The following is a 27,532-nucleotide window of genomic DNA, read 5'->3' as shown; positions in this document are numbered from 1 at the left end:
ATGTGTCACACTTCACTAAACATTAGCAAACTAGGCCCGGCCGGCGTGGCTCAGGGGTTGAGCCTCAGCCTGTGAACCAGGAGGTCACGATTCGACTCCCGGTCAGGGCACATTCCCGGGTGCAGGCTCGCGGGAGGAAGCCATCGATGTGTCTCTCTCATCAATGGTTCCCCCTCTCTCTCCCTCTCCCTTCCCCTCTGAAATCAATAAAATATATATTTAAAATTTCTAACAAAATAACTAATGCCAGTGTATTATGTATTACCACGTGACCTCAACTGCCTGAGACTGAAATGTCACTCTGGTGGGACCCCACTAAGTGCGCACAGCAAGTGTGAGGACAAGGCTCTGTGGCTCTAGCCCAGGGGTGGGCAAACTTTTTGACTCGAGGGCCACCATGGGTTCTTAAACTGGACTGGAGGGCCGGAACACAAGCATGGATGGAGTGTTTGTGTGAACTCATATAAATTCAAAGTAAAGGAGCGAAGGGGAGAGCAAGAGAACCCTCCGCTCTTTCGGCTCCGCGGGCCGGATAGAACAGCCGAACGGGCCGGATCCGGCCCGCGGGCCGTAGTTTGCCCACGGCTGGTCTAGCCTGTGACCCTGTCAAAATTAGTGCAGTAATTCTTGCAGCAGCAGCCTAACTCATGGGCTTAGAGAAGTTAAAAATTCCTACAGAATTTGCTAACCACAGACTGCTATGACACGTGTCCATTTTATTTTCCTTTGTTAACGTGTTTGAAGGTGGAAACTCTGGTCTCTCCGCCCTGACCCGCCCCCTGGGGTGCTCTCGGCGCCCGGCCCGGACGCGGCCTTCGCACTTGCAGCCGTGGCTGGTGACAAACGTGTCTTGTGTCCCGTCACAACGTGGGCGACAGGGACAGGTCGCAGCCTTGCACTGACCGGCTGGCCTCCCGCCCGTTGCCGCTGTCCGAACCGTGAGAACGTCTGCTACATTCTCCTCTTGATCCCCAGCGGGGCCCTGAGCGAGGACGCCGGCGCGGTCTGCTCATGGGGCCCCCCGGCAGGAGCTGGTCCCGACTCCCTGACGAGCTGGGTCACCTGTGCCACAGTGCAAACCGCTGACCCCTCAGACGACACACGTTCAGGCCCCGCAGCCCGGGGGGGGGGGGGGGAAGGCAGGCTGACCGTCCTCAGTCTAAGGCAAGGACACCGAGCCTGGGGGAGAAGGCGGGGCTCTCAGGTCCTCTGTGCGTTAGAATCACATGACCTTTTACGTTTCAGCCTCACCCAGGGCCATGTTTTTATTGCTCTTAGAGAGAGAGGAAAGGAGAGGGAGGGAGGGAGGGAGCGAGAGGGAGAGAGAGAAACATCAACCAGTTGCCTCCTGTACACACCCTGACCTGGGTTCAAACCCGCAACCCGGGTATGTGCTCTTGGCCCCGGGTATGTGACCGGAATCAAACCCATGACCTTTCCAGTCAACTGAGCCACACAGGTCAGGGCGAATCACATGATATTAAAAGAATGCCCAGTATTTACACTCTAAGCTCCTAATAGAGCAGACAGAAGACAAGAGCCCGTTCCCTGGCCGGTGGCTCCGTGGTAGATGCTCCGAGGCTGTAAGCTCCATCCCTGGTCGGGGCACGGACGAGAATCAGCCAGTGAAGCCGTAAATAAGTGGGACAGCACACCTCTCCCCCCGGCCCCCCCACCCCCCGCTTTAAAGTCAATTTAAAAAGTTTTTTAAAAGAAAGAAAGAGCCGGTGAAGCTGAAGGGAGATCAACAGAAACTACCCAATGCAAAGGGGAGAAGAAACACGGGGGGGAGGGCCAGCGCTCCCGGGCCTGTGGGCTAGCAAGAACAGCCGCGCACCGGTGCAGCCCGAGGGAGGAAAAACACTTTTTGCAGAAAACATACTTAAAGAAAGAATGGCTCAGAATATCCCAAATGTAGCGGAAGGCGTATTTTTCAGATCCAAGAAGCAGAATTCATTAGAGGAAACCCGGTCTGGCAGCACCGGTCACACTGCTGACACCGGAGACTGGAGGCAGCCTTGGAAGCAGCCAGAGCAAAGGCCACAGCAGTGCCGCCAGCAGACGTGGGCGAGCTCCCGCGGGGAGACGGGACTGTCAACCAGAACGTTCTCTTCGCAAACTTTATGCTCCAGGAATGCAGGTAAATGGGAGACATTCCTAAATGACGGCCGTGAAGAGAACCTGCCCTCAGCAGACCTGCTCTAAAAGACGGCTAACGGCCGGCCCGCGTGGCTCAGGAGGTTGGGCACCGCCCTGTGCACCAAAGGGTTCGGTGGTTCCCGGTCCGGGCAAGGCCAGGTTGCGAGCTCGAGCCCCAGTAGGGGGCGTGCCGGAGGCAGCTGCTCAGTGATTCTCTCCTCATTGATGTTTCTCTCTCCCTTCCTGTCTCTCTAAAAAAAAAATCAATAAGAAAACCTTTAAAAAAGAAAAAGGAAAAAGAAGGTAAAAAAGATCAATTACAGGATGAAAAGAGGGTATTCCTATATGTCACACAGACATGAAGGGTAATAAAGCGATACTATGAGCCATGATTACCCATAAGTTCAACAGCTTAGATGAAGGGGGCAATTCCTTGAAAGACACAAGCTGCTCAAATCCACTCAAGAAGAAATAGGAAATCTGAACAACCTCCATCTGTTACAAAAGTGAGTCTGCAGTTTAGAACCTTACCACCGAAACACCCAAGGATCAGGCCCAGGTGGTTTAACGGTGAAGTCTACCACAGACGTAAGGAATAAATAATACCATTCTACACCATCTCTATAGATGGTTTAACGGTGAAGTCTACCACAGACGTAAGGAATAAATAATACCATTCTACACCATCTCTATAGATGGTTTAACGGTGAATTCTACCACAGATGTAAGGAATAAGTAATACCATTCTACACCATCTCTACAGGTGGTTTAACGGTGAATTCTACCACAGACGTAAGGAATAAATAATACCATTCTACACCATCTCTACAGGTGGTTAACGGTGAATTCTACCACAGACGTAAGGAATAAATAATACCATTCTACATCATCTCTACAGATGGTTTAACGGTGAATTCTACCACAGACGTAAGGAATAAATAATACCATTCTACACCATCTCTACCAGGTGGTTTAACGGTGAATTCTACCACAGACGTAAGGAATAAGTAATACCATTCTACACCATCTCTACCAGATGGTTTAACGGTGAATTCTACCACAGACGTAAGGAATAAGTAATACCATTCTACATCATCTCTATAGATGGTTTAACGGTGAAGTCTACCACAGACATAAGGAATAAGTAATACCATTTTACACCATCTCTACCAGGTGGTTTAACGGAGAATTCTACCACAGACGTAAGGAATAAGTAATACCATTCTACACCATCTCTACAGGTGGTTTAACGGTGAATTCTACCACAGACGTAAGGAAAAAGTAATACCATTCTACATCATCTCTACCAGGTGGTTTAACGGTGAATTCTACCACAGACGTAAGGAATAAATAATACCATTCTACATCATCTCTACAGATGGTTTAACGGTGAATTCTAACACAGACGTAAGGAATAAATAATACCATTCTACATCATCTCTACCAGGTGGTTTAATGGTGAATTCTACCACAGACGTAAGGAATAAATAATACCATTCTACACCATCTCTACCAGGTGGTTTAACGGTGAAGTCTACCACAGACGTAAGGAATAAGTAATACCATTCTACACCATCTCTACCAGATGGTTTAATGGTGAATTCTACCACAGACGTAAGGAATAAATAATACCATTCTACATCATCTCTACCAGATGGTTTAATGGTGAAGTCTACCACAGACGTAAGGAATAAATAATACCATTCTACACCATCTCTACCAGATGGTTTAAAGGTGAATTCTACCACAGACGTAAGGAATAAGTAATACCATTCTACATCATCTCTACCAGATGGTTTAATGGTGAATTCTACCACAGACGTAAGGAATAAGTAATACCATTCTACACCATCTCTACCAGGTGGTTTAACGGTGAATTCTACCACAGACGTAAGGAATAAGTAATACCATTCTACATCATCTCTACAGATGGTTTAATGGTGAATTCTACCACAGACGTAAGGAATAAGTAATACTATTCTACATCATCTCTACCAGGTGATTTAACGGTGAATTCTACCACAGACGTAAGGAATAAGTAATACCATTCTATATCATCTCTACCAGATGGTTTAACGGTGAATTCTACCACAGACGTAAGGAATAAATAATACCATTCTACATCATCTCTACCAGATGGTTTAATGGTGAATTCTACCACAGACGTAAGGAATAAATAATACCATTCTGCATCATCTCTACAGATGGTTTAACGGTGAATTCTACCACAGACGTAAGGAATAAGTAATACCATTCTACACCATCTCTACCAGATGGTTTAATGGTGAATTCTACCACAGACGTAAGGAATAAGTAATACCATTCTACACCATCTCTACCAGGTGGTTTAACGGTGAATTCTACCACAGACGTAAGGAATAAATAATACCATTCTACATAATCTCTACCAGATGGTTTAATGGTGAATTCTACCACAGACGTAAGGAATAAATAATACCATTCTACATCATCTCTACCAGATGGTTTAATGGTGAATTCTACCACAGACGTAAGGAATAAATAATACCATTCTACATCATCTCTACAGATGGTTTAATGGTGAATTCTACTACAGACGTAAGGAATAAATAATACTATTATACATCATCTCTACCAGATGGTTTAATGGTGAATTCTACCACAGACGTAAGGAATAAGTAATACCATTCTACATCATCTCTACCAGGTGGTTTAATGGTGAATTCTACCACAGACGTAAGGAATAAATAATACCATTCTACATCATCTCCACCAGATGGTTTAACGGTGAATTCTACCACAGACGTAAGGAATAAGTAATACCATTCTACATCATCTCTACCAGGTGGTTTAATGGTGAATTCTACCACAGACGTAAGGAATAAATAATACCATTCTACATCATCTCTACCAGATGGTTTAACGGTGAAGTCTACCACAGACGTAAGGAATAAATAATACCATTCTACATCATCTCTACCAGGTGGTTTAACGGTGAATTCTACCACAGACGTAAGGAATAAATAATACCATTCTACATCATCTCTACCAGGTGGTTTAATGGTGAAGTCTACCACAGACGTAAGGAATAAGTAATACCATTCTACACCATCTCTACCAGATGGTTTAACGGTGAATTCTACCACAGACGTAAGGAATAAATAATACCATTCTACATCATCTCTACCAGATGGTTTAACGGTGAAGTCTACCACAGACGTAAGGAATAAGTAATACCATTCTACACCATCTCTACCAGATGGTTTAACGGTGAATTCTACCACAGACGTAAGGAATAAGTAATACCATTCTACACCATCTCTACCAGATGGTTTAACGGTGAATTCTACCACAGACGTAAGGAATAAATAATACCATTCTACATCATCTCTACCAGATGGTTTAACGGTGAAGTCTACCACAGACGTAAGGAATAAGTAATACCATTCTACACCATCTCTACCAGATGGTTTAACGGTGAATTCTACCACAGACGTAAGGAATAAATAATACCATTCTACATCATCTCTACCAGGTGGTTTAACGGTGAAGTCTACCACAGACGTAAGGAATAAGTAATACCATTCTACACCATCTCTACCAGATGGTTTAATGGTGAATTCTACCACAGACGTAAGGAATAAATAATACCATTCTACATCATCTCTACCAGATGGTTTAACGGTGAAGTCTACCACAGACGTAAGGAATAAGTAATACCATTCTACACCATCTCTACCAGATGGTTTAACGGTGAATTCTACCACAGACGTAAGGAATAAATAATACCATTCTACATCATCTCTACCAGGTGGTTTAACGGTGAAGTCTACCACAGACGTAAGGAATAAGTAATACCATTCTACACCATCTCTACCAGATGGTTTAATGGTGAATTCTACCACAGACGTAAGGAATAAATAATACCATTCTACATCATCTCTACCAGATGGTTTAACGGTGAAGTCTACCACAGACGTAAGGAATAAGTAATACCATTCTACATTATCTCTACAGATGGTTTAATGGTGAATTCTACCACAGACGTAAGGAATAAATAATACCATTCTACATCATCTCTACCAGATGGTTTAACGGTGAATTCTACCACAGACGTAAGGAATAAGTAATACCATTCTACATCATCTCTACCAGGTGGTTTAACGGTGAATTCTACCACAGACGTAAGGAATAAATAATACCATTCTACACCATCTCTACCAGATGGTTTAACGGTGAATTCTACCACAGACGTAAGGAATAAATAATACCATTCTACACCATCTCTACCAGGTGGTTTAACGGTGAATTCTACCACAGACGTAAGGAATAAGTAATACCATTCTACACCATCTCTACCAGATGGTTTAACGGTGAATTCTACCACAGACGTAAGGAATAAATAATACCATTCTACATCATCTCTACCAGGTGGTTTAATGGTGAATTCTACCACAGACGTAAGGAATAAATAATACCATTCTACACCATCTCTACCAGATGGTTTAATGGTGAATTCTACCACAGACGTAAGGAATAAGTAATACCATTCTTCATCATCTCTACCAGATGGTTTAATGGTGAATTCTACCACAGACGTAAGGAATAAATAATACCATTCTACACCATCTCTACCAGATGGTTTAATGGTGAATTCTACCACAGACGTAAGGAATAAGTAATACCATTCTTCATCATCTCTACCAGATGGTTTAACGGTGAATTCTACCACAGACGTAAGGAATAAGTAATACCATTCTACATCATCTCTACCAGGTGGTTTAACGGTGAAGTCTACCACAGACGTAAGGAATAAATAATACCATTCTACACCATCTCTACCAGAAAACAAACGGGGAGGAAACCCTTCCTAAGTCACTTTGTGAGGCCAGCAACACCCTAACAGCAAACCCAGACAAACCATTTCCAGAAAACTGCAGACCAATGTCCCCCAGGACCACAGACACAGCGATCCTGAGCGAAGTACCAGCACTCGAACCCCGGCAGGAACAGCCCAGCACGACCGAGGGGATCCATCCCACCGCCAGCCGGGCCTGGGTCAGCATTTGAAAAATCGATCAGCGTTGTCCCCACCCAAACAGATGAAAGGACTTTCACGTGGTCATCTCAATGGATGCAGAAGAAGCACCGACAGGACCAAGTGTCCATTCAGGATAAAAGCCACTGGGCGAAGCAGGAGCAGAGGGGCGGCCTAGCGGGATGACGAGTGCGGCCCACCCAGTCACTCCGTCCCCAGGGCCGTGGGCTCAGCCTCCCCCGAAGATGGGAAACGGACCTGCGAGGCCTCCGCGGAAGAGGCCGCCTCCTCCACTCCGGGAAGCTGCATGGAGAGACACGTGCATCTCCGCTGGAGAGGAACGAAGGAGGTATCCCCAAGACCTGCCGGGACGCTGAGGCAGAGAGCTGAGGGGCGGGGGGGGGGGGGGGCACAGGGGCCGGCCATGTGACTGAGCCACGAGATCAAACGCACACACTCAGCCCCGGACAATGAGCACTGCCCTACCGCACAAACCACTGGAGGCAATGCCTTTACCCAATGAACACGGTTGTAAGAGCTAACACTGCTTATCACGCCCTCACATGTTTCCTCCCAACAGCGCATGAGCTGTACGTAACGCCCGCCAGTTCAGGTTTAAGCCTCCGATCTCCTTTCCTCCTTCGAGAACACTTAGTGACTGCGTGTCACCTCGTAGGTGCTGCTCACCCCCGGGACAAACGGGTGCAGTGGCTCCAGGAGCTGCGGCAGAAGGAAGGCGGTCACAGAGCAGGCGGGACGTGACAGGTCGCTCGAGGATGCTCCGGAATGCACGGCTGCAATGAAGCTGCCACCGACGAAGACGGTGAGGGGAGGACGCGGAAGCCAGGGCACGGCGCTGGGCGCCTAGACGGGGCCACGCGTTCACCCGAACTCGCCTGTGATGGAGGCTTACGAACGACCTAAGTCACAGCGAGCGGCCCTCCACCGGGAACCCCTCAGCACGCGGCCTCCATCTACATGCAGGCAAACCCAAGGGGGGTTACAAACCCAAAGCACAGATAAAACCGTTACAGGGGAAGTAGAGTGTCTAGGATTCCCGCGGAAGGAACAGGTCCTGAAAAGACACAGAAGAGCACGGCCGTGAAGAAAGACGACACACGTGGTGGCGGTAAAGCAGAAAGCCTCTGCAACCGAGACGCAGCTGCGACGGCAAGAAAACCCGAACGCCGGCCGGAGGCTGGGAGGAGGGCCTGATACAGGCAACCAGGAGCAGTGTCTGCAACACACGAAGTACACGCACATGTTAACAAAAGACAGACCACTAAAGCGGAAACGGCCACCGAGAGAAACAGGCACGTCACTCAAGCAACACGAGTGACCAGCTGAAAACGAGCCTGCCCCGTTAGCGATGAACCAGGCAAATCCAACCGCAGGAAGGCAGCCATCCACACTCACCCAGCCAGCGGCCCGTAAAACGCCACGGCACACGTGGGGCAGCGAGAGCGAGGGGCGCTGCAGGGGGACTGAGCGCCACCCGCCCACGGCCAGGCCACGCTGGGGACATGCCCAGGTCCTCCTTACCCACCCACGGCCAGGCCACGCTGGGGACACGCCCAGGTCCTCCTTACCCGCCCACGGCCAGGCCATGGACGTCAAGTTTGAAAGCAGCACAGAATCCCACCTGTTCCTTAAGGGGACATGTCAAGATGGATGATCAACACTGAGTTTGGGATGAGAGGGAAGCAGTGTGAGAAGAACACACTTGGGGACAGAAGAGCAGGGGCTTGGAAGGTACCAAGTAATGTTTAAGTTTTTAAAAAATATATTTTTATTGATTTCAGAGAGGAAGGGAGAGGGAGAGAAAAACATCACTGATGAGAGAGAATCATGGATCGGCTGCCTCCTGCACACCCTCCACTGGGGGGGATGGAGCCCGCAACCCGGGCACGTGCCCTGACGGGGCATCGAACCGTGACCTCCTGGCTCACAAGTCAACGCTCAACCCCTGAGCCCCGCCCGGGCGCCTGAGCTTTTGAGCAGGCGATGGACACACACCGGGCAGTGTGGGCTCCATAGCATTTTCCCTGGAAGAGGACGTGGAGCTGAGCTTTGGGAGGGAGGACGGGGTCAGACAGGCTGTGACAGACAGGTCTGGGAGGTGGAATCAACCAGCCGCTACCCGACAGAGGCTGGGCTGGAGCAGGTGGCTCAAGGCTCCAGGCGTGACAGAGTGACGGCTCGAAGGTGAGGGAAAGCACGAAGGGTCAGCCATCACAAATCGCATCAAAGCATTAACCACGATGCGACAGCATCTTTTTTTTTTTTTTTTAAATATATTTTATTAATTTTTTTACAGAGAGGAAGGGAGAGGGATAGAGAGATAGAAACATCGATGAGAGAGAAACATCCATCAGCTGCCTCCTGCACACTCCCTACTGGGGATGTGCCCGCAACCAAGGTACATGCCCTTGACCGGAATCGAACCCGGGACCCTTCAGTCCGCAGGCCGATGCTCTATCCACTGAGCCAAACCGGTTTCGGCAGCGGCAACATCTTGACCTGGCCCCACGTAGTCAGGTACCGAAGAGCTAGTATGAACGCTGACAAAATGTCCCCGTGCAGTTAGGGAAGTAAAGGAAACGTCGGGGAAACACTCACAAAGCACGATTCCCCGCTACATTTTAAACCGTAACATTAAAAATGGAAAGAAGCCAAAACCGGTGTGGCTCAGTGGATAGAGCGTCGGCCTGCGGACTGAAAGGTCCCAGGTTCGATTCCGGTCGGGGGCATGTGCCTTGGTTGCGGGCACGTCCCCAGTAGGGGGTGTGCAGGAGGCAGCTGATCAATGTTTCTCTCTCGTCGATGTTTCTAGCTCTCTATCCCTCTCTCTTCCTCTCTGTAAAAAATCAATAAAATATATTTTAAAAAAAAAATGGAAAGAAAAAAAAGCCCCAAACTAACCTAGAAGGGAAGGGAGGGCTCTTACTAAGGAATTCGTACAACTACGAGGTGAAGGGTCAGCCACTCTGAATTTCTCCGTGTTGATCGGTGCTGGGCAGGGTCACCAGGGGTCGCAGTGAAACGAGGACACAGACAAAAGCAGCCTGTCCCCGCGGAAACTCGAGCGGGACATCCAACGCCGCCCGATAAGGGGGGTTGGGTGATGGGGGTAGGAATGTGGCTCCTGGCGAGGCTCGGAGAGCAAAGGTCCCAGCGCTCCCAGGAGAAGGCTCTGGCGGAGCCTGAGAGCCACAGGGGACGGCCCAGCAGGACTGAGGGCTGAGCCCGGCGCACCTGAGTCCGGGGAGAGGCGCGTGAGACAAACAACCCCCCGGCCCTCCCCCCAGGGGCAGAGCGCCACGCTGCCCACACGCCGCCCGCGGGACCAGGGTCCCCCCAGAGGACGCTGACGCACAGAGACCCCCAGGAGGGGGTCACACGTCCAGGCTCTCAGCCAGTAAGTACTCGGTACCGCCCGGCTGGGCGGCTCAGTGGTTAAGCGTCAACCCAGGAACCAAGAGGCCACGGGTTCGATTCCCGGGCAGGGCACAGGCCCGGGTTGCAGGCTGGATCCCCAGTGGGAGGCGTGCAGGAGGCAGCCGATCCATGATGCTCTCATCATTGAAGTTTCTCTCTCTCCCTCTCCCTTCCTCTCTGAAAATCAACAAACACATATTTTAAAACAAAACAACAAACAAGAAGTGCTCGGAACCCGCCATGTTCGGGGCACAGAGCCAGGCTGGGAGGTCGCCGTGAGCGGGCGGGAAGCTGCGTGCAGGGCGGCCGGAGCGCAGGGCTGAGCTGGGGATGGAGGCGCACAGGCTTCCTGGGGGGACAGGGGGCCGCGCTCTGAGGGAGCCAGTGACTGCTGAGCTCCGTGCCCAGGGGGCGCAGAATGCGGGTGCCCTCGGGCTGGGACACCGTTGGGGCGCCGCCACGTGCAGCTGGAGAGCACACAGGTGAAGGGCAAGGGCTCCCACCTGCCACGAGGCGGCCAGGCCACCGTGGGCCCCCGGAGCGCAGGGGGCTGAGTGCCGGCAGGGAACGGCCAGCGCACGCACTGAGGAGCTTCCCAGGCGGGAGAGCCCGGCCCCAGGGCCAGGACACGGCGCAGGACACTCGGCCAGGGCCAGGAGTCGTTCCTGTCCCCGCGCCATTCCCGGAAAACTCCCAGTTCCTGGGGCGAGGGCAGAAGGCGCAGGAAGGCCTGTCCTCGGGAGTGGGGAGAGCCAGGTGCAGCAATTCCCTTTCCTGGACCTGCCTCGGACGTCATCCAAGACCAGGAAGCAGTGCACCCGCCTCGGACGTCATCAAAGACCAGGAAGCAGTGCACCCGCCTCGGACGTCATCAAAGACCAGGAAGCAGTGCACCTGCCTCGGACGTCATCAAAGACCAGGAAGCAGTGCACCCGCCTCGGACGTCATCAAAGGCCAGGAAACAATGCACCTGCCTCGGACGTCATCAAAGACCAGGAAGCAGTGCACCTGCCTCGGACGTCATCAAAGACCAGGAAGCAATGCACTGCGCCCGAGACAGGGTGCTCGTCCCGGGAGAGCTCAGGAACAGTCCCAGGAACCCCACGAGGCCCACGCCCCAACGCCCGACACTCCACCATGGCTGGCATCCAGACGAAGATGACCAGGCCTCCACAGGAGCAGCGGCGTCACCACCTACTAACCTACTGCACACACATGGTTTTCATTTGTTTTTTATTTTTAATCCTCACCCGAGGATATTTTTCCATTGACTTTTAGAGAGAGTGAAGGGAGAGGGAGAGCCAGTGAGAAACATTGATGTGAGAGAGACACATCGATTGGCTGCCTCCTGCATGCCCCCAACCAGGACCCATGCCCCTGACCAGGGCCGGGAGCCTGCAACCGAGGTATGTGCCCTAGACGGGAATCGAACCCAGGACCCTTCAGTCCGCAGGCCAACGCTCTATCCACTGAGCCAAATGGGCCAGGACTGGACACAGATGTTGAAATGACAGATAAGGACAGTAAAACAAAACAGTTACCATAACTGCATTCAATATATTGAACAATTAAGTAGAGCTGTGAATGACATAAAGAAGATCCAAACTGAATGTCTGGAAATGAAAACTGTAATGTTTAACATGAAAAATACACCCCGTGGATTAACATTAGGTCTGAGGTGGCAAAAGATGAGTGAGCCACAGGACATAGCAGTCGAAAGGATCCAAATTAAAAGGGAAAGAATACCCAAGGAAGAGAAGAAAAGTGAGCTTCAGTGAGCTACGGGAAAGCTCAAATGACTGAGCACATGCAATCTAGTGGTGTTCCCGAGGAGGGGAGAGGAGAGGAGGGGAGGGGAGGGGAGGGAGGGGAGGGCGGAGAGGAGGGGAGGGGAAGGGAGGGGAGGGGAGGGAGGGGAGGGGGGAGGGGAGGGGAGGGGAGGGAGGGGAGGGGGGAGGGGTGGGGAGGGGAGAGGGGAGGGGAGGGGAGAGGAGGGGAGGGAGGGGAGGGGGAGGGGAGAGGGGAGGGGAGGGGAGAGGAGGGGAGGGAGGGGAGGGGGAGGGGAGGGGAGGGGAGAGGGGAGGGGAGGGGGGAGGGGAGGGGAGGGGAGGGGAGAGGAGGGGAGGGGAGAGGAGAGGAGGGGAGAGGAGAGGAGAGGAGAGGAGAGGAGAGGAGAGGAGAGGAGAGGAGAGGAGAGGAGAGGAGAGGAGAGGAGGGGAGGGGAAGGGAGGAGAGAGGGGAGGGGAGGGGAGGAGAGGAGAGGAGAGGGGAAGAACAGAACAATAAAAGTGCACCCCGAACACAGGAGGAAGAAAAATATTACACCAAGGGACATCATAATCAACATCTTCAAAACTAGCGATCATAAGAAAAATCGAACAACAGCCAAGAAAAAGACACGTTATGTAGAGAGAAACAAAGATAATGACGACAGCAGTTCTTATAAGAAACAGCGTGAGAAGAGAGGAACCTCTTTAAAGTCCTGGCAGAAAAACTTCCACCTGAGAACGTCACACCTCACAAAAATAACTCCTAAAACCAAAGGTGAGAGAAAGGCGTTTTTGGACCTACAGAAGCTGAATGAACTCACCACTATCAGCCCCACACTGTAAGAAATATAAAGTGGCCCTGGCCGGTCTGGCTCAGTGGACAGAGCGTTGGCCTGGGGACTGAAGGGTCCGGGTTCTATTCTGGCCAAGGGCACATGCCCAGGTTGTGGGCTTGATCCCCAGGACGGGGCAAGCAGGAGGCAGCCGATCGATGATTCTCTCTCATCACTGATGTTTCTATCTCTCTCTCTCTCCCTTCCTCTCCGAAATCAATCTATATATATATATTTTTTAAATAAAAAGGTCATTTCACAGAAATAATGGGTAAATTCCTCAGGAGGATATAACAATCCTGAACATTGCTGCCCCTAATAAAAGAGCTTCAAATACATGAAGGACAAACTACAGGGCGATGGAAGAGTGACGACGGCAAGGAGAAGGAAACTTCGTGCTGCGGTTGAAGAGTTTAGCACCTGCGCAGACAGGAAGCCTGCAAGGGTATGAGAGACGAGGACCCACTACCACCCACGCTGACCTGACTGGAACTTGGAGGCCATTCCACCCCATGACGGAATGCACCCGCTTTTCAGGTGCAGGCATCCAGACAGACCATTTTATGGGCCATAAAGCAAGTGTGAGTCATGTAAAAGGATTGAGTCCTACGAAGTATATGCTTTGACCTCCATGGAATTAAATTAGAAATCCTTAACAGAAAGATACTTAAAAACTGAATAACAAACTTACAAATAATCCATAAGTAAAAAAAAGACATAGAAAGCGTCACTAGATAGTTTTTCTAAATTTTCATTTACTGATTGACTTTAGGGAGAGAGGAGGAGAGGAAGACTGACTTGCCGCTCCGCTGATTTATGGATTCGCTGCTGCTCCTTGTATGAGCCCTGACCAGGGATGGAGCCTGAACCTCGGCATCGGGACAACGCTCTAACCAACGGAGCACGGAGCTTCCTGGCCAGGGCACTAGTTTTTTGAACTGAATGAAAATGAAAATACAACATACAGCATTTACTGAATACCAGAAAGAAGTACGCGGGGACACGTTTATTGCACCGAGTGGCTGTAAATAAAAAAAAAGAAAGGCTTCAAATCAATAAATTCAGTTTCTACCTTAAGAAACTATAAAAGGGAGAGCCGATTAAACCCAAAGCAAGCAGAAGAAAGGAAATGACAAATATCAAAGCATAAGTCAATAAAAACAAAAACAAAAAGTAGAAAATCAATGAAACCAAAACCTGATCATGGGGGGAAAGTGAGAAGACACAAATTACCCATGTCAGCAATGAGAGAGGAGACCTCACTACACGTATGAGAAGAATAAAGGAATGCTATGAACCGCTTTATACCCATAAATTAACAATTTATTTATTTTAAATATATCTTTATTGATTTCAGAGAGGAAGGGAGAGAGAAAGAGAGATAGAACCATCAATGATGAGAACAAATCATTGATTGGCTGCCTCCTGCTGCACGTCCCCTAATGGGGATCAAGCCCGCAACCCAGGCATGTGTGTTCAGAGATCATAATAATCTGGACACTCAGTGTATGTAAAGGATATATAGATACATATAAAGGATATATATAAAGGATATTACACACACACACACACACACACACACACACACACACACAATACATACATTAAGACCAAATAAGCTTTATTCCAGGACTGGAGGGTTGGTTTAACATTTGAAATCTATTGGTGTAGGAGAAACTAAGATGGTGGCATAGGTAAACACCTAAACTGCTGCCTCGCACAACAATTTCAAAACTACAACTAAAAGACAAAACGGACACCATCCAGAACCACAGGAAAGCTGGCTGAGTGGAAATTCTACAACTAGAAGGAAAGAGAAAGGCACACTGAGACTCAGAGGAGCTGCAGAAGGCAGAGGTACAGAGGCGCGTGCGGAGAGGGCTGGCAACTGAGTACGCGGCTGGCTTTCTTAATAGGGAGGGAGACAAAAGCTCCCAACTGCTCTGAACTCCAGTTCTGAGCAAGACTCTGGAGACCCAGACTCATTCGGGGAGAAAGAGGACTGTCTGGCAGTGGGCGGAACTCGAGGGCGACTTTCTCTCAGAGGGGCTTGCAGCGATTAACACGGGACACTGAGACCCAGGGGCCTCTTAGGGCAGGGCTGACGGGAAGCCATTGCTGTCTGCTCTGCCCTGAGACTCCGCCCCATCCAAGCTGAGCACAGAGGCTTTTGCAATTCTTGTCTCATAAGGGTGTCTCCAGCACAGAAGTTCTCCCAGCGTAGACACAGCTGATCCTCACAGCCAATTGGCCTGGAGGTCAATTCCTCCCAGTGAGACCAACAATCAAGGCTTAACTACGACAAGGCTGTACACACACAGCCCACAAAGGGGTGCACCAAGAGTGTCCACCTCAGGTAACTGGGGAGGCTGAGCCACTGTGCCCTAGAGGACACCTAGTACACAAAGCCACTCTATCAACTCAGGGAAGCAGCCAAAATGCGGAGACAAAGAAACAGGTCACAAATGAAAGAAATGGAGGAAAGAAAATGACTGGATATAGAGTTCAAAACCACAGTTATAAGGTTTTTCAAGAATTTTCTAGAAAAGGTCGATAAATTTAGCAAGACCCTTGAGGATTTGGAAAAGGACCAACTAGAAATTAAGCATACACTGACTGAAATAAAAAATAATATACAGAGATCCAACAGCAGACTAGAGGATCGCAAGAATCAAGTCAAAGATTTGAAATACAAAGAAGCAAAAATCACCTAACCGGAAAAGAAAAAAGAAAAAAGAATCCAAAAATATGAAAATAGTGTAAGGAGCCTCTGGGACAACTTCAAGTGTACCAACATCTGAATTATGGGGTGCCAGAAGAAGAGAGAGAGCAAGATACTGAAAACCTATTGAAGAAATAATGACAGAGCCAAAACCGGTTTGGCTCAGTGGATAGAGCGTCAGCCTGCGGACTGAAGGGTCCCAGGTTTGATTCCGGTCAAGGGCATGTAGCTTGGTTGCAGGCACATCCCCAGTGGGAGGTGTGCAGGAGGCAGCTGGTCGATGTTTCTCTCTCATCGATGTTTCTGACTATCTATCACTCTCCCTTCCTCTCTGTAAAAAATCAATAAAATATATTTAAAAAAAAAAAAAAGAAATAATGACAGAAAACTTCCCCCACCTGGTGAAAGAAATAGACTTACAAGTCCAGGAAGCGCAGAGAACCCCAAACAAAAGGAATCCAAAGAGGACCACACCAAGACACATCATAATTAAAATGCCAAGGGCAAAAGACAAAGAGAGAATATTGAAAGCAGCAAGAGAAAAACAGTTAGTTACCTACAAGGGAGCACCCATACGACTGTCAGCTGATTTCTCAGCAGAAACTATGCAGGCCAGACGGGAGTGGCAAGAAATATTCATAGTGATGAATAGCAAGAACCTACAAGCAAGATTACTCTACCCAGCAAAGCTATCATTTAGAAGTGAAGGTCAGATAAAGAGCTTCACAGATAAGAAAAAGCTAAAGGAGTTCATCACCACCAAACCAGTATTATATGAGATGCTTTAAAGGTGTTCTTTAAGAAGAGGAAGAAGAAGAAAAAGGTAAAGATAAAAATTATGAACAACAAATACATACCTATCAACAAGTGAATCTAAAAATCAAGTGAATAAAAAATCTGATGAAGAGAATAAACTGGTGAATATAATAGAATCAGGGGCATAGAAAGGGAGTGGACTGACAATTCTCGGGGGGAAAGGGGTGTGGGGGGTGCGGGAAGAGACTGGACAAAAATCGTACACCTATGGATGAGGACAGTGGGGGGCGGTAAGGGCAGAGTGTAGGGTGGGAACTGGGTGGAGGGGAGCTATTGCGGGTAAAAAGAGGAACAATTGTAATAATCTGAACAATAAAGATTTATTAAATAAAAAAAGAAAATCTATTGGTGTAATCCATTATATTAACAAATTTAAGAAGAAAAAACCACATGATCATCTTAATAGAGGCAATTGTTGTTGTTTTTGTTTTTTTTGTTTTTTTTTTTTTTTTTTTTTTTTTTTTTTTTTTTTTTTTTTACAAAATCCAGTTTCTAGATAAAAACACAGCAAGTTGTTATTTGAAGAGAATGTTCTGAAGCTGGGTAGGGTACGTATGTAAAACCTACAGCTACAGCATTCTTACCAGTGAAACTGAGTGTTTTCCTCTAACATCAGTAATAACAGGACAAGATGTCTGCTCTCACCACTTCTATTCAACATGGCACAGAGTGTTCTGGTTAGTATAATCAAGCAAGAAAGAGAAAGAAAAGGAATCCATACTGGAAAGGAAGAACTAAGACTTTCTGTATATGACATGATAATCTCTATCGAAAACCAGATGGAATCTGCAACGAAGTTATTAGAACTGAGGTTGCAGGATGCAAAATCAAAATATAAAAATCAGCTGTAGCCCAGCCAGTGTGGCCCAGTGGTGGAGCATCCACCCCGGAACCAAAAGGTCCCTAGTTCAATTCTCCGACAGGGCACATACCTGGGTTGCAGGCTCGATCTCCAGTGATGTTTCTATCTCTCTCTCCCACTCCCAAATCAATAAAAATATAGTTAAAAACAATAAAAACATTTAAAAAATCAATTGCATATCTATATACTAGCAATGAACACTTGGGAACTGAAACAATTCATAACAGTATCGAAAAGTCAGCTTTCCCGGTAGAATTCCTGGATAGCTCCTCTATGAGATGTGGCATCAACCAAGAGAAAGGGTGCGGCGGGCTTAGCAGGCCGAGAGGTTGACTGACGGGCAGCGGATGCAGTACCTTCCGGATGAGGTCGTGTTAGTTAGAATTAGCATTAGCATTAGTACCGGTGTTAGCGCTGGTACCAGCCAGCGGGATGAAGGCCACAGAAGAGCACTCTAAAGTGGGATGTCCAAGATAAGACCCTTCAAGAATGGGTTCGAGGCTCAAGACCCAGCCGGTGACTCGAGAGTCCTCAGATGGCGTCCTGCACCCACAGCCACCGCTCCGGCAGCGCCCAGGGTCAGCCTGCCCAGTCCCAGGTGCTGGCCTGGCAGGATGCAGTCCAGACCGTGCACCGAGGGGACCCGTGGGACAGACACGTGCACTATCGAGGGACGGGCTCACGCTTCCACTTTATAACCCTCCACATCACCTGAATTTCTTTACCAGGAGCATGTATTCCTATGCGTATATTCTACAGTGCATATTTATTTTTATTCATTTCAGAGAGGGAGGGAGAGGGAGAGAGAGAGAGAAATATCAATGATGAGAGAGAATCATTGATCGGCTGCCTCCTGCACAGCCCCCACTGGGGATCGAGCCTGCAGCCCAGGCATGTGCCCTGACTGGGAATCAAACTGTGACCTCCTGGTTCATAGGTCAATGCTCAACCACTGCGCCACCCCAGTCGTGTTAAAGTGTATATTGAAATAATTCACATATTTGATATATGCTTAAATAATTCAATTATTTAAATTTAAATATAGATCCAGGTAAATATTGGTATATAATATCAAGACTTCCTACCTAATAAAAGAGTAATATGAAAATTGACCACACCTCCGCTACACCCACAAGCCATGCCCACCAGCCAATCAGGAGTGAGTATGCAAATTAACCCAACCAAGATCACTGCAGCCACGGAGCGAGCAGGAGACTTGGGTTTCCCCAGCAATGGAGGAAGCCAAGCTTCCTGCACACCCTGGCCGGCCCAGGCCTCCACTCCAGGCTACAAAGTTTCAATTATAGAAGATAAATAAATCCCAACAAAAATGGCAGCAGCCACGGAGCTGGAGAGAGCAGGAGGCTTGGGTTGCCCCCAGCGATGGAGGAAGCCAAGCTTCCTGGCCTGCCTTGGCCTCCTCTCAAGGCTACAAAGTTTCAATTGTAGAAGATAAAAAAATCCCAGATACCAGGGCCTCCGCTTGGGTCACCAGGGGGCGCGGACGGCCTGCAAACCACCACAGGCCCCTCACCCAGGCCACCCCACACCCCCAGGGAACCCCCACCCTGATCCGGGACACCCTTCAGGGCAACCCCCCCCCCCCCCCGTGCACCAGGCCTCTATCCTATCTAATAAAAGAATAATATGCAAATTGACCATCACTCCAACACACAAGATGGCTGTCCCCATGTGGACACAAGATGGCCGCCACAAGATGGCTAGCAGGGAAGGGCAGTTAGGGGTGACCAGGCCGGCAGAGGAGGGAAGTTGGGGGCGACCGGGCCTGCAGGGAAGGGCAGTTGGGGGGGGACCCAGGTCTGCAGGGGAGAGCAGTTGGAGGAGACCAGGCCTGCAGGGGAGGGCAGTTAGGGGTGACCAGGCCTGCAGGGGAGGGCAGTTAGGGGTGACCAGGCCTGCAGGGGAGGGCAGTTAGGGGCAATCATGCTGGCAGGGGAGTGGTTAGGGGGTGATCAGGCTGGCAGGCAGAAGCGGTTAGGGGCAATCAGGAAGGCAGGCAGGCAAGCAGTTGGGAGCCAGCAGTCCTGGATTGTGAGAGGGGTGTCCGAATGCCCGTTTAGGCCCGATCCTGCTGGGATCGGGCCTAAACAGGCAGTTGGACATCCCTCGAAGGGTCCCAGATTGGAGCGGGTGCAGGCTGGGCTGAGGGACACACACCCCCGTGCACGAATTTCGTGCACTGGGCCTCTAGTCTTAAATAAAATTAAAAGCATAAAGTAAAAGCATAGTTTTATTTATTATTATTTATTATTATTATTTTTAGAGTGAGTGGAAGAGAGGGGGAAAGACAGAGAGAAATATCGATGTGAGAGAAATATCGATGGGTTGCCTCCTGCATGAGCCCTGACCAGAGCCCGGGCCGGGGAGGAGCCTGCCACCGAGGTACGTGCCCTTGACCAGAATCAAACCCAAGACCCTTTGGTCCGCAGGCCAACGCTCTCTCCACTGAGCCAAACCGGCCAGGGCAAAGCATAGTTTTATTTTTGTAGATAAGTTGTATTTTATAAATACATGAGCTTAGCAAAGACTCTGGAAGGACAGACACCAAAAGGCAGCCACAGCTAACTCTGCGGCGGGTGGGACGCGGGGGGCTTTCGCTAGTTTTTTCTACATTTCTCTTCTGTACCTTCGGAACTTCCTGTAATGAGAAATCAGTAACGAGCTGTCTTTAATTCAGAGACATAAAACCATTTAAACAGCGAATTGCTTTCAGTGTTACTAAGCCTGCACCCCCAATCCAGGGGCATCTGTAGCTCTTCCTCAGAGGCAGCCTTGCACCCCAAGGTGGGTGGGGCCTCAGCGCATCAGCTCCTTCAGCCCGTTCCTGGGAACCAGGAGCCACCTGGTCAGTACAAACCTGAAAACGACGGGGGTGGGACGGGTGTCCGAGAGAATGACGCTCTGGGCGGGAGAGCCCCTCACTAGCTCAATACTCAAGACACAACGACCTCGTGTCTTGTCCCCCACTGCGTTCCCAACACATAGTAGGTGCTAAATAAACATTAGCTGAGTGAAGAAACAGAAGGAAATCCGCTCTAAGCATATGGGGGGAGGGGTAAACACGGTCACTCTGTCTTCCTGGGGGCCCCTCTGAGGAACAGAAACTGGTGTTTGGCAAGGAGCGAACCTACCGGCTGCTTGGCGGAGAGCCTTCCGGACACCGTCCCCGTCTGGTTCCACGTGGAGGAGATGGCGCCCTTTACCAGAAGGAATCGGGGTGAGCCCTGGCAATGCCACGTGAAGTCGAGAGCACGCTGCGCCCTTCGGTCCCTCCCCTGCAGACACCACTCCCTGCTGGTCCAGAGGCCCTCGCCCGCCTGACTCCTGGGGTCAGATGCTGCCGACTGTGGTCCCTGTGGTCGGGTGGGCGAGATGTCCCCTCGCCCGCGGGGAAACTGCAGCGGGACCGCGGGGCTCAAGGCGGGCCCGAGGGGGGCTGAGCATCCCGCACAAGCTGTGTGTCCTCAGAGGAGTGGCAGGACGTCTCTGAGTGCAGGCCTCCTGGCAGCGGTGGCGAAGTGAGCTGCAGCCACGGGGGTGAGCGCTGGGCCCCGCTCCCGGGTGCAGTGCTTCTAAAGAGGCCCGAGTCCCAGCACAATCGCGGCTCACACTCCAGTTTATTAGCCTGTTTCACCACCAACCCAACTTTAAGGACTCCCGCTCCTTGTGAACTCACAGGTACCCACACCCCTAACGCTCCAGCCTCGGTACCTCGTTCTCGCAGGCGAGCAGCCCGTCCACGAAGGTTGACTTGATCTTGTGAACCTGTGACAGAGACAAGAGCCACCCTCTCGGCTAGAGTAGTTAAGCAGGAGCGAGCATCAGCGCCGCGTGCCACCCAGTGCTGGGCACCCACCGCCGATGCCACCGAGACGACCCGGGACCCTGGAGTGGCCTGTGGCCAGAATTAAACCACAGTGACTGCCAAGAAGGGGGTCCCCCCCACTTCTGTGTGTATCTGTTATTCTGGAGCCATGCTCTCACAGGACAGTGATGAGGATCAGGTGTGCTCCCGCCCGCCCCCTGCACCCCCGGGCCCCATGGTGCCCCTCTCAGTCCTCCTTCCTCCTTCCGTTACTGCAAGGACAAGGGCAGGTGCGACCACATGCTCTCTAGCAGCTGCCAGCCCTGGCAGACAGCAGGCCATGGGCTCAATAAATAAAAAACGGTGGTACCGCCCGGCGGGCGCGGCTCAGTGGTTGAGCGTCGACCTCTGGGCTAGGGGCGTGCAGGAGGCCGCCGATCAATGATTCCCTCTCATCATTGATGTTTCTATCTCCCTCCCTCTCTTTTCCTCTCTGAAATCAATCAAAATCCATTAAAAAAAGTAACGAACAAAAAGACCCCGATGGACTAGCCATGCGAGAGCGACATGTGGTTCAAGAACAGCAGAACGGCTGGCAGGTGCGGGAGCAGAGAGCACCAGCGCAGCCGGGAGGGAAGGGGCGTGTCAGCGACCGGCGAACGTGAACGCAGAGGTAGAACGCCCCCGCGGAGCCACGCTCCAGCCTGCCCTGGGCCCGGAGGCGGCGGACTGACGGAGGGCACATCACGCTGTCACAGACACGCCAACTCCTTCCTTCCGAGCGTTCGCCAGCCCCTCCCTCAGTGCTGTAGGCGGGCGACACCATGCCAGGGTGCCAGCGAGCAGTGCGAACACAGGTCAACCTGGACTACTCCATCCCCTTCGGGGCCTCGTCGGGGCTGCCTCCGCGACTACGGATTTCCATCAACAGAGCCGGTGCCATAAGCTTCCCCTTCGTCACCAACTTATTAAGACATGAACTTACCTGCCTGTATTCCAAAATGATCTTGGGTAATGGATGGAGGGCTTGCAGAGCATTTAACTAAAAAATGAGAGTAAATATTATTAATATAGTCATTCATTGAAGCTTAACATTTCAGACACTCATTTTTAGCCAGAGAAAGTCCTAATAAGAAAATGGTCTCCATTGAGCATATTTTCCAAAATGAAGATTCATAAGCAACCCAGCTTAGCAGGCGCCCTGCCACAATCCCTTACGAGATCGCTGCTTTCCCCAGGGCGCTAAAGGCACCTCGCATGAGCGGGATGAGGCTTTGATGAGTGACTCTACAGCCAGGGCGTGTGGGACACCACATGGCTGGTGTGGCTCAGCTGCTTGGAGTGTCATCCCGGCACCAAAAGGCGGCGGTGATTCCGGGTCTGGGCACAAACCGGGTTCTATCCTGGTCCAGCTGCATACGGGAGGCAACTGACCGATGCTGCTCTCTCACCTCCATGTCTCTCTCATTCTCTCTCTCCCCCTTCCTCTCTCTAAAACTTATTTTAAAAACTAGTGGCCTGGTGCACAAAATCCGTGCACATTAAAAGGGGATTAATTAGAGGAAATAATTTAATATTGCTATTGCCCTTTCTCTATAATAGAAGTGTCAGAGATGAAAGAAAATTAGTAAAATGTATATGAAAACCTTCCTCCTGTCAGAATCTGGGGCACACCACGGGACCCAGAGTCAAGTCCCCGCCCACCCACATGCACCTCAAAATCACGTGAGACCCAGACCCGGCCGCCCCCCTCCACCCTCCTCATTGGGATAGATCCAGACCTGGCTAGTCCCACCCTTGTCAAGACCCACCGGGCAGGGAATGTAGCCTCAGGTCCCCTGGCCCAGCGCCAGGACGGGGGGCATGGCCTGAGGTCCCCCAGCCCAGACCGGGGTGGGGGGGCGTGCCTTGAGGTCCCCCTTCAAGCCCCGCCAGGTGTGGAACATGGCCTGAGATCCCCTGTCAAGCCCCGCTGGGTGGGGGGCATGGCCTGAGGTCCCCCGTCAAGCCCCGCCAGGCGGGGGGGGGGAGGCGCAGCCTCTGGTCCCCCGGCCCAGCAGCGGAAGCAGGGAACAGCCTCAGGTCCCCTGTGAAGCCCCATCGGCAGGGGGGTGCAGCCTCAGGTCCCCCCTGGGCGGGGGGCGCGGCCTGAGTTCCCCCAACCCAGCACTGGGGGTGCACCTTAAGGTCCTGTCAAGCCCCGCCAGGCAGGGGGGCGCAGCCTCAGGTCCCTGCTGATTGCTCATTAAGGCTCCTTATGGGAACTTGGCCTCAGCTGTGGGTGCAGCCACCTTTGTGACGGAGTGATGGTTAATTAGCATATTCCCTCTTTATTAGATAGGATACCACATGGCAGCCCTGGCTGGTTTGACTCAGTGGATAGAACGTTGGCCTGCGGACGGAGGGGTCTTGGGTTCAAAGGCACATGCCTGGGTTGTGGGCTCCATCCCCAGTGGAGGGCGTGCGGGAGGCAGCCGATCAGTGATTCTTCCTCATGGCAGAGAAAACTGGGGAAATGCCTACAAACATGTAACCTGATGGTTCAGGAACAGCCAACACCTGAATCGCAGAGAGCTGGGCATGGAGTCAGGGAGGTAACATCGGAACATGATTAAGGATTTTCAAGTTAATTTTTAAAAGTCGAAATATGACATACAGCAGAGTACAAGCTCATAAGAACACGACTTGTTAGAGTGAACACGCCTGGGCTCGCCCGGAGGGAACACTCAGGCCCTGCCCCCACCAGCCCGGCCTCTACCACCCCCCGCCCCTCCCCGGCCGCTGTTCCTCAGGGCAAGTTCTCTGTGTGGCTTCTGTGGTCAGCGTGATGGCTATGGCTCGCCCATGTCGCGTGGGAAGTCTATGCCATGGACGTGTAATGCTGGTTGTTTGAAGGCAGGTCAATACTTCTCCCTCCACCATGGACAGATGTGTGGTTTTCCGCACCAGGCCGCGGTGGAGGGCGCCGTGGCGGGGCGGTGGACACACGGCTCAGTTTTGGGAATGGCATCCGCAGCCGTTGAGCGCACACACAAGCAGGCGTGAGGTGGCCGGGCCGCCTGCAGCCGGGACCGTCCAGCAGGTCATCAGCAGCCGGGAGCCCGTGCCCGCGTCTCCGGTCACGCGTGCTGCCCTGCCCGCATCCCCGCCGTCCTGGGAAAGTGAGCCATGTCTCCCTGGGCTGCTGGTGTGTATGCCCCAGTGACCGAGGCGGCCGAGCAGCACGCCGTGTGTACGGACCGACTGTGTATCGGCTGCCGTTGACCCTGTGCATGACCTCGGCCCCTGGGAAACCGCTGTGTCTGCTTCTCCTGGATTTGTGGGCACCCGCCAGCTGGACGGGCTTTCTTCCGTGTGGACTGGAAACGCCGTCTCGCTGGGAGGCCTGCCTTCGCCTGTGTAGTGGCGTCTTTTCATGAACAGAGGTTCTTCACTGCACGGCCGGCCAATGTCTCAACCTGTCTTCGTGGTTATGCATTCTGGGTCCGGTCTCAGAATGTCTGCCACACCAAGGTCTTGAGGATACTCTCTGTGGCATCTTCTACAGTCCTCACTGCTGTGCCTTGTCTACGGGGCTATACAATTCGCTCGGTGTTTATTTCTGGGTAGGATGTGAAGCAGGGCCCAGAGGCTCTGGCCCCTGATCCTGTGTGTCGCCAACCTACCGCTCACGGCTTCGCAGCGCAGCCTCTGAGAGGTCAGGGTTCACCCGCCCAGGGAGGCCCGCTCGTGGCTTCTCCGCCCGGCCCTGGTCTGTGCGTTTTCCCTGGAATCGACGCCACCTTGTGCGGATTGATCCCGGCCGTCTCCATGGCTTTGTGCTTCGTCTTGCTGTCAACAGACTCCATCTTCCAATAGTGCTGTATCTCCCAAGATTATCTCCGTTCCTAGTTTTCGCATTTCTCTTTAATTTGGGAAGCAGCTTGTCGATTCTACAAAAAATGTCTGCCAAGGTTTCCCTGAGGATCGTTTTAAATCTGTGAACCAGTCTGGGGACGGGTGCTCTGACCATTGTAGTGTGTGGGCCCCGGAGGTGTGTCTCACAGGAAGACTGAGGGGGGAGGCGTGAACTGCACTGGGCTGGGAGCTGGCACGGCCGGGAGGGTCCTGACTCAGTGTAACCAGCGGCCCTCTTCTTAGAAAAGCTACTCCTGGGGGAGAGGAAAGTGCATGGAAACACTCAGCCCAAAACACTGCTTCAGATCAGCGCGCTCTCCTCACCCTGATACCTGACTCGCCAGAGAGCTTTCTGAGCGGGGCTGCCTGTGGACGGAGAAGAGGCCCCGAGGACCTGGAAAAGAATGAAGGGTTGGATCTCCGGACCTCGATAAAGCCGGACCGGAGTTGGTCAACGATCCGGGCAGAGGCCACAGCGCCCGCCGCTCCGCGGGCTCCATCAAACACTCCCGCTGGCACCCGGCCCCACACTCTTCTCTCCCCCTCTCCCTGCGGCCCCCCGCTGGCACCCCCTCTCGCCCGCGCCTCACCGTATCTATGACACAGCCGTGCTGTACGCGGCCTTCCAGGCTGACCACTTACCTGAAGTCTGAGGGAGGGTGGAGGAAGTGGAGAGGAGGCTTAATTTTGAATTTAGAACCGTGTGCACGGGTTGCCTAGTAAAAGTTCATCTTTTTTTGTTGTTTGTTTTTAGTCCTCACCCAAGGGTATTTTTCCATTGATTTTTTTTTTTTTAGAGAGAATGGAAGGGAGGAAGGAGGGGGTAGAGAGACAGGGAAACATCGATGTGAGAGACACATCCATTGGTTGCCTCCCGCCTGCTCCTGGACCGAGCGGGGATCAGGCCTGCAACCCAGGAACGTGCCCTTGACCGGGAATCGAACTCGCGACCCTTTGGTTCAAGGGCCAACGCTCTAACTACTGAGCCAAGCCAGCCAGGGCAAAACACTCATCTCTTCTAACGCACAGACTAGCACGACTTGTCCAGGAAAACAGAGTTAGGCTAGTATGACTTAGGGCCCTCGTGTTTTGGGGGAAAGTAAGGTCACCGTCTGAATTCCGTCCACAAAGCACCCCTACACCCGAGAAGCTACTTCCCCTCCTTCCGCTGTGGGCTGTCTCGGAGCAGCACTCGCAGCAGCAGGGAAGGGCGACCCTGCCGGCTGGTGCCAGGATGGAGAATGACTCCGCCCAGGACCCCGCGCAGGTGCGGCCTCCCCAGGCGCCACCCAGCCCTCTCAGCCACCAGGCGGCTGGAATCCACACCAGGGCCTCAGCTGGGCCCCGCCCCCTGCCGCCAGGGCGAGAACACACCACAGCCACCAGCTCAGCCCCCTGGCGCCAGCTCCAGGCTGCCTGGTTCTGGGGTGGAGTGGACCAGCCAGCGGAGGGCTTGGCGCGGGCCGCCCACATCCTAGTGGAATAAGCGAGCAGCTGCGGTACCTGTAGGAAACGGCGAGTGTGTGTAGGAACATGAAGGCTAGGGCGGTGAAGACCTGGGGGGAGGAGGAGGGGCTGGGCGGAGGGGAGCCGAGGTGGGGGAATGGGAGACATCTGTAATACTGTCAAAAATTTAAAATAGGAAGAAAGGCAGAAAGGCAATGAAGGTGAAGAAACGGGCTGTAGCGAGCCTCACAGTGCTGTGACCGGAGGGGTTCTGAGCAGTGCTGAAGCGGACAGCGTGCAGCGGGCCTGGGGAACCGGGGGAAGAGTCTCCGGAGGAGGCCAGGGCTGTGCAGACACCCCGGCAGCAGGCGAGCTCGGGAGGCGGGGCGCCCCGAGTGCGGAAGGAGCGAGGCCAGAGAAGGGGCAGCGCCGGACGGTCGCACAGGCGGGGGCCACGCTCCAGAGCCAGGGTTTTATTCTAAGTGTCACAGAAAGCCACGGGCAATTCACGTCACAGGAGTGACATGGTTTCTCTCTCTTTTTTAAAAAATGTGTTTTTATTGATTTCAGAGAGGAAGGGAGAGGGGGAGAGAGAGAGAAACATCAGTGATGAGAGAGAATCATTGATTAGCTGCCTCCGGCACGCCCCCTCTGCCCCACTGGGGATCGAGCCCGCAACCCGGGCATGTGCCCTTGACCAGGAATCGGACTAGGGACCTCCTGGTTCATAGGTCGAGGTTCAACCACTGAGCCACACTGGCCAGGCT

The 27,532-nt window shown here is 51.6% G+C and overlaps 1 protein-coding gene across 1 annotated transcript in view; it reads right to left on the bottom strand.

The window, feature by feature from the left end:
• The window catches only part of POLN (DNA polymerase nu), a 100,255-nt gene that overhangs the window by 25,222 nt on the left and 47,501 nt on the right, over positions 1-27,532 (bottom strand). Inside the window, exons 12-14 of the mRNA XM_080666475.1 lie at positions 22,408-22,464; positions 21,329-21,382; positions 20,749-20,814 (exon numbers count right to left, since the gene is read on the bottom strand). Of these exons, the coding sequence (XP_080522601.1) occupies positions 20,749-20,814; positions 21,329-21,382; positions 22,408-22,464 (177 nt within the window). The remainder of the gene's footprint in view (positions 1-20,748; positions 20,815-21,328; positions 21,383-22,407; positions 22,465-27,532) is intronic.

The sequence above is a fragment of the Plecotus auritus genome (genome assembly GCF_963455305.1).
Source record: "Plecotus auritus genome assembly, chromosome: 1".
Classification (NCBI taxonomy): domain Eukaryota; kingdom Metazoa; phylum Chordata; class Mammalia; order Chiroptera; family Vespertilionidae; genus Plecotus; species Plecotus auritus.
Note: the sequence above shows the minus strand (reverse complement) of the source record. Positions and strands in the feature narration are given on the sequence as shown.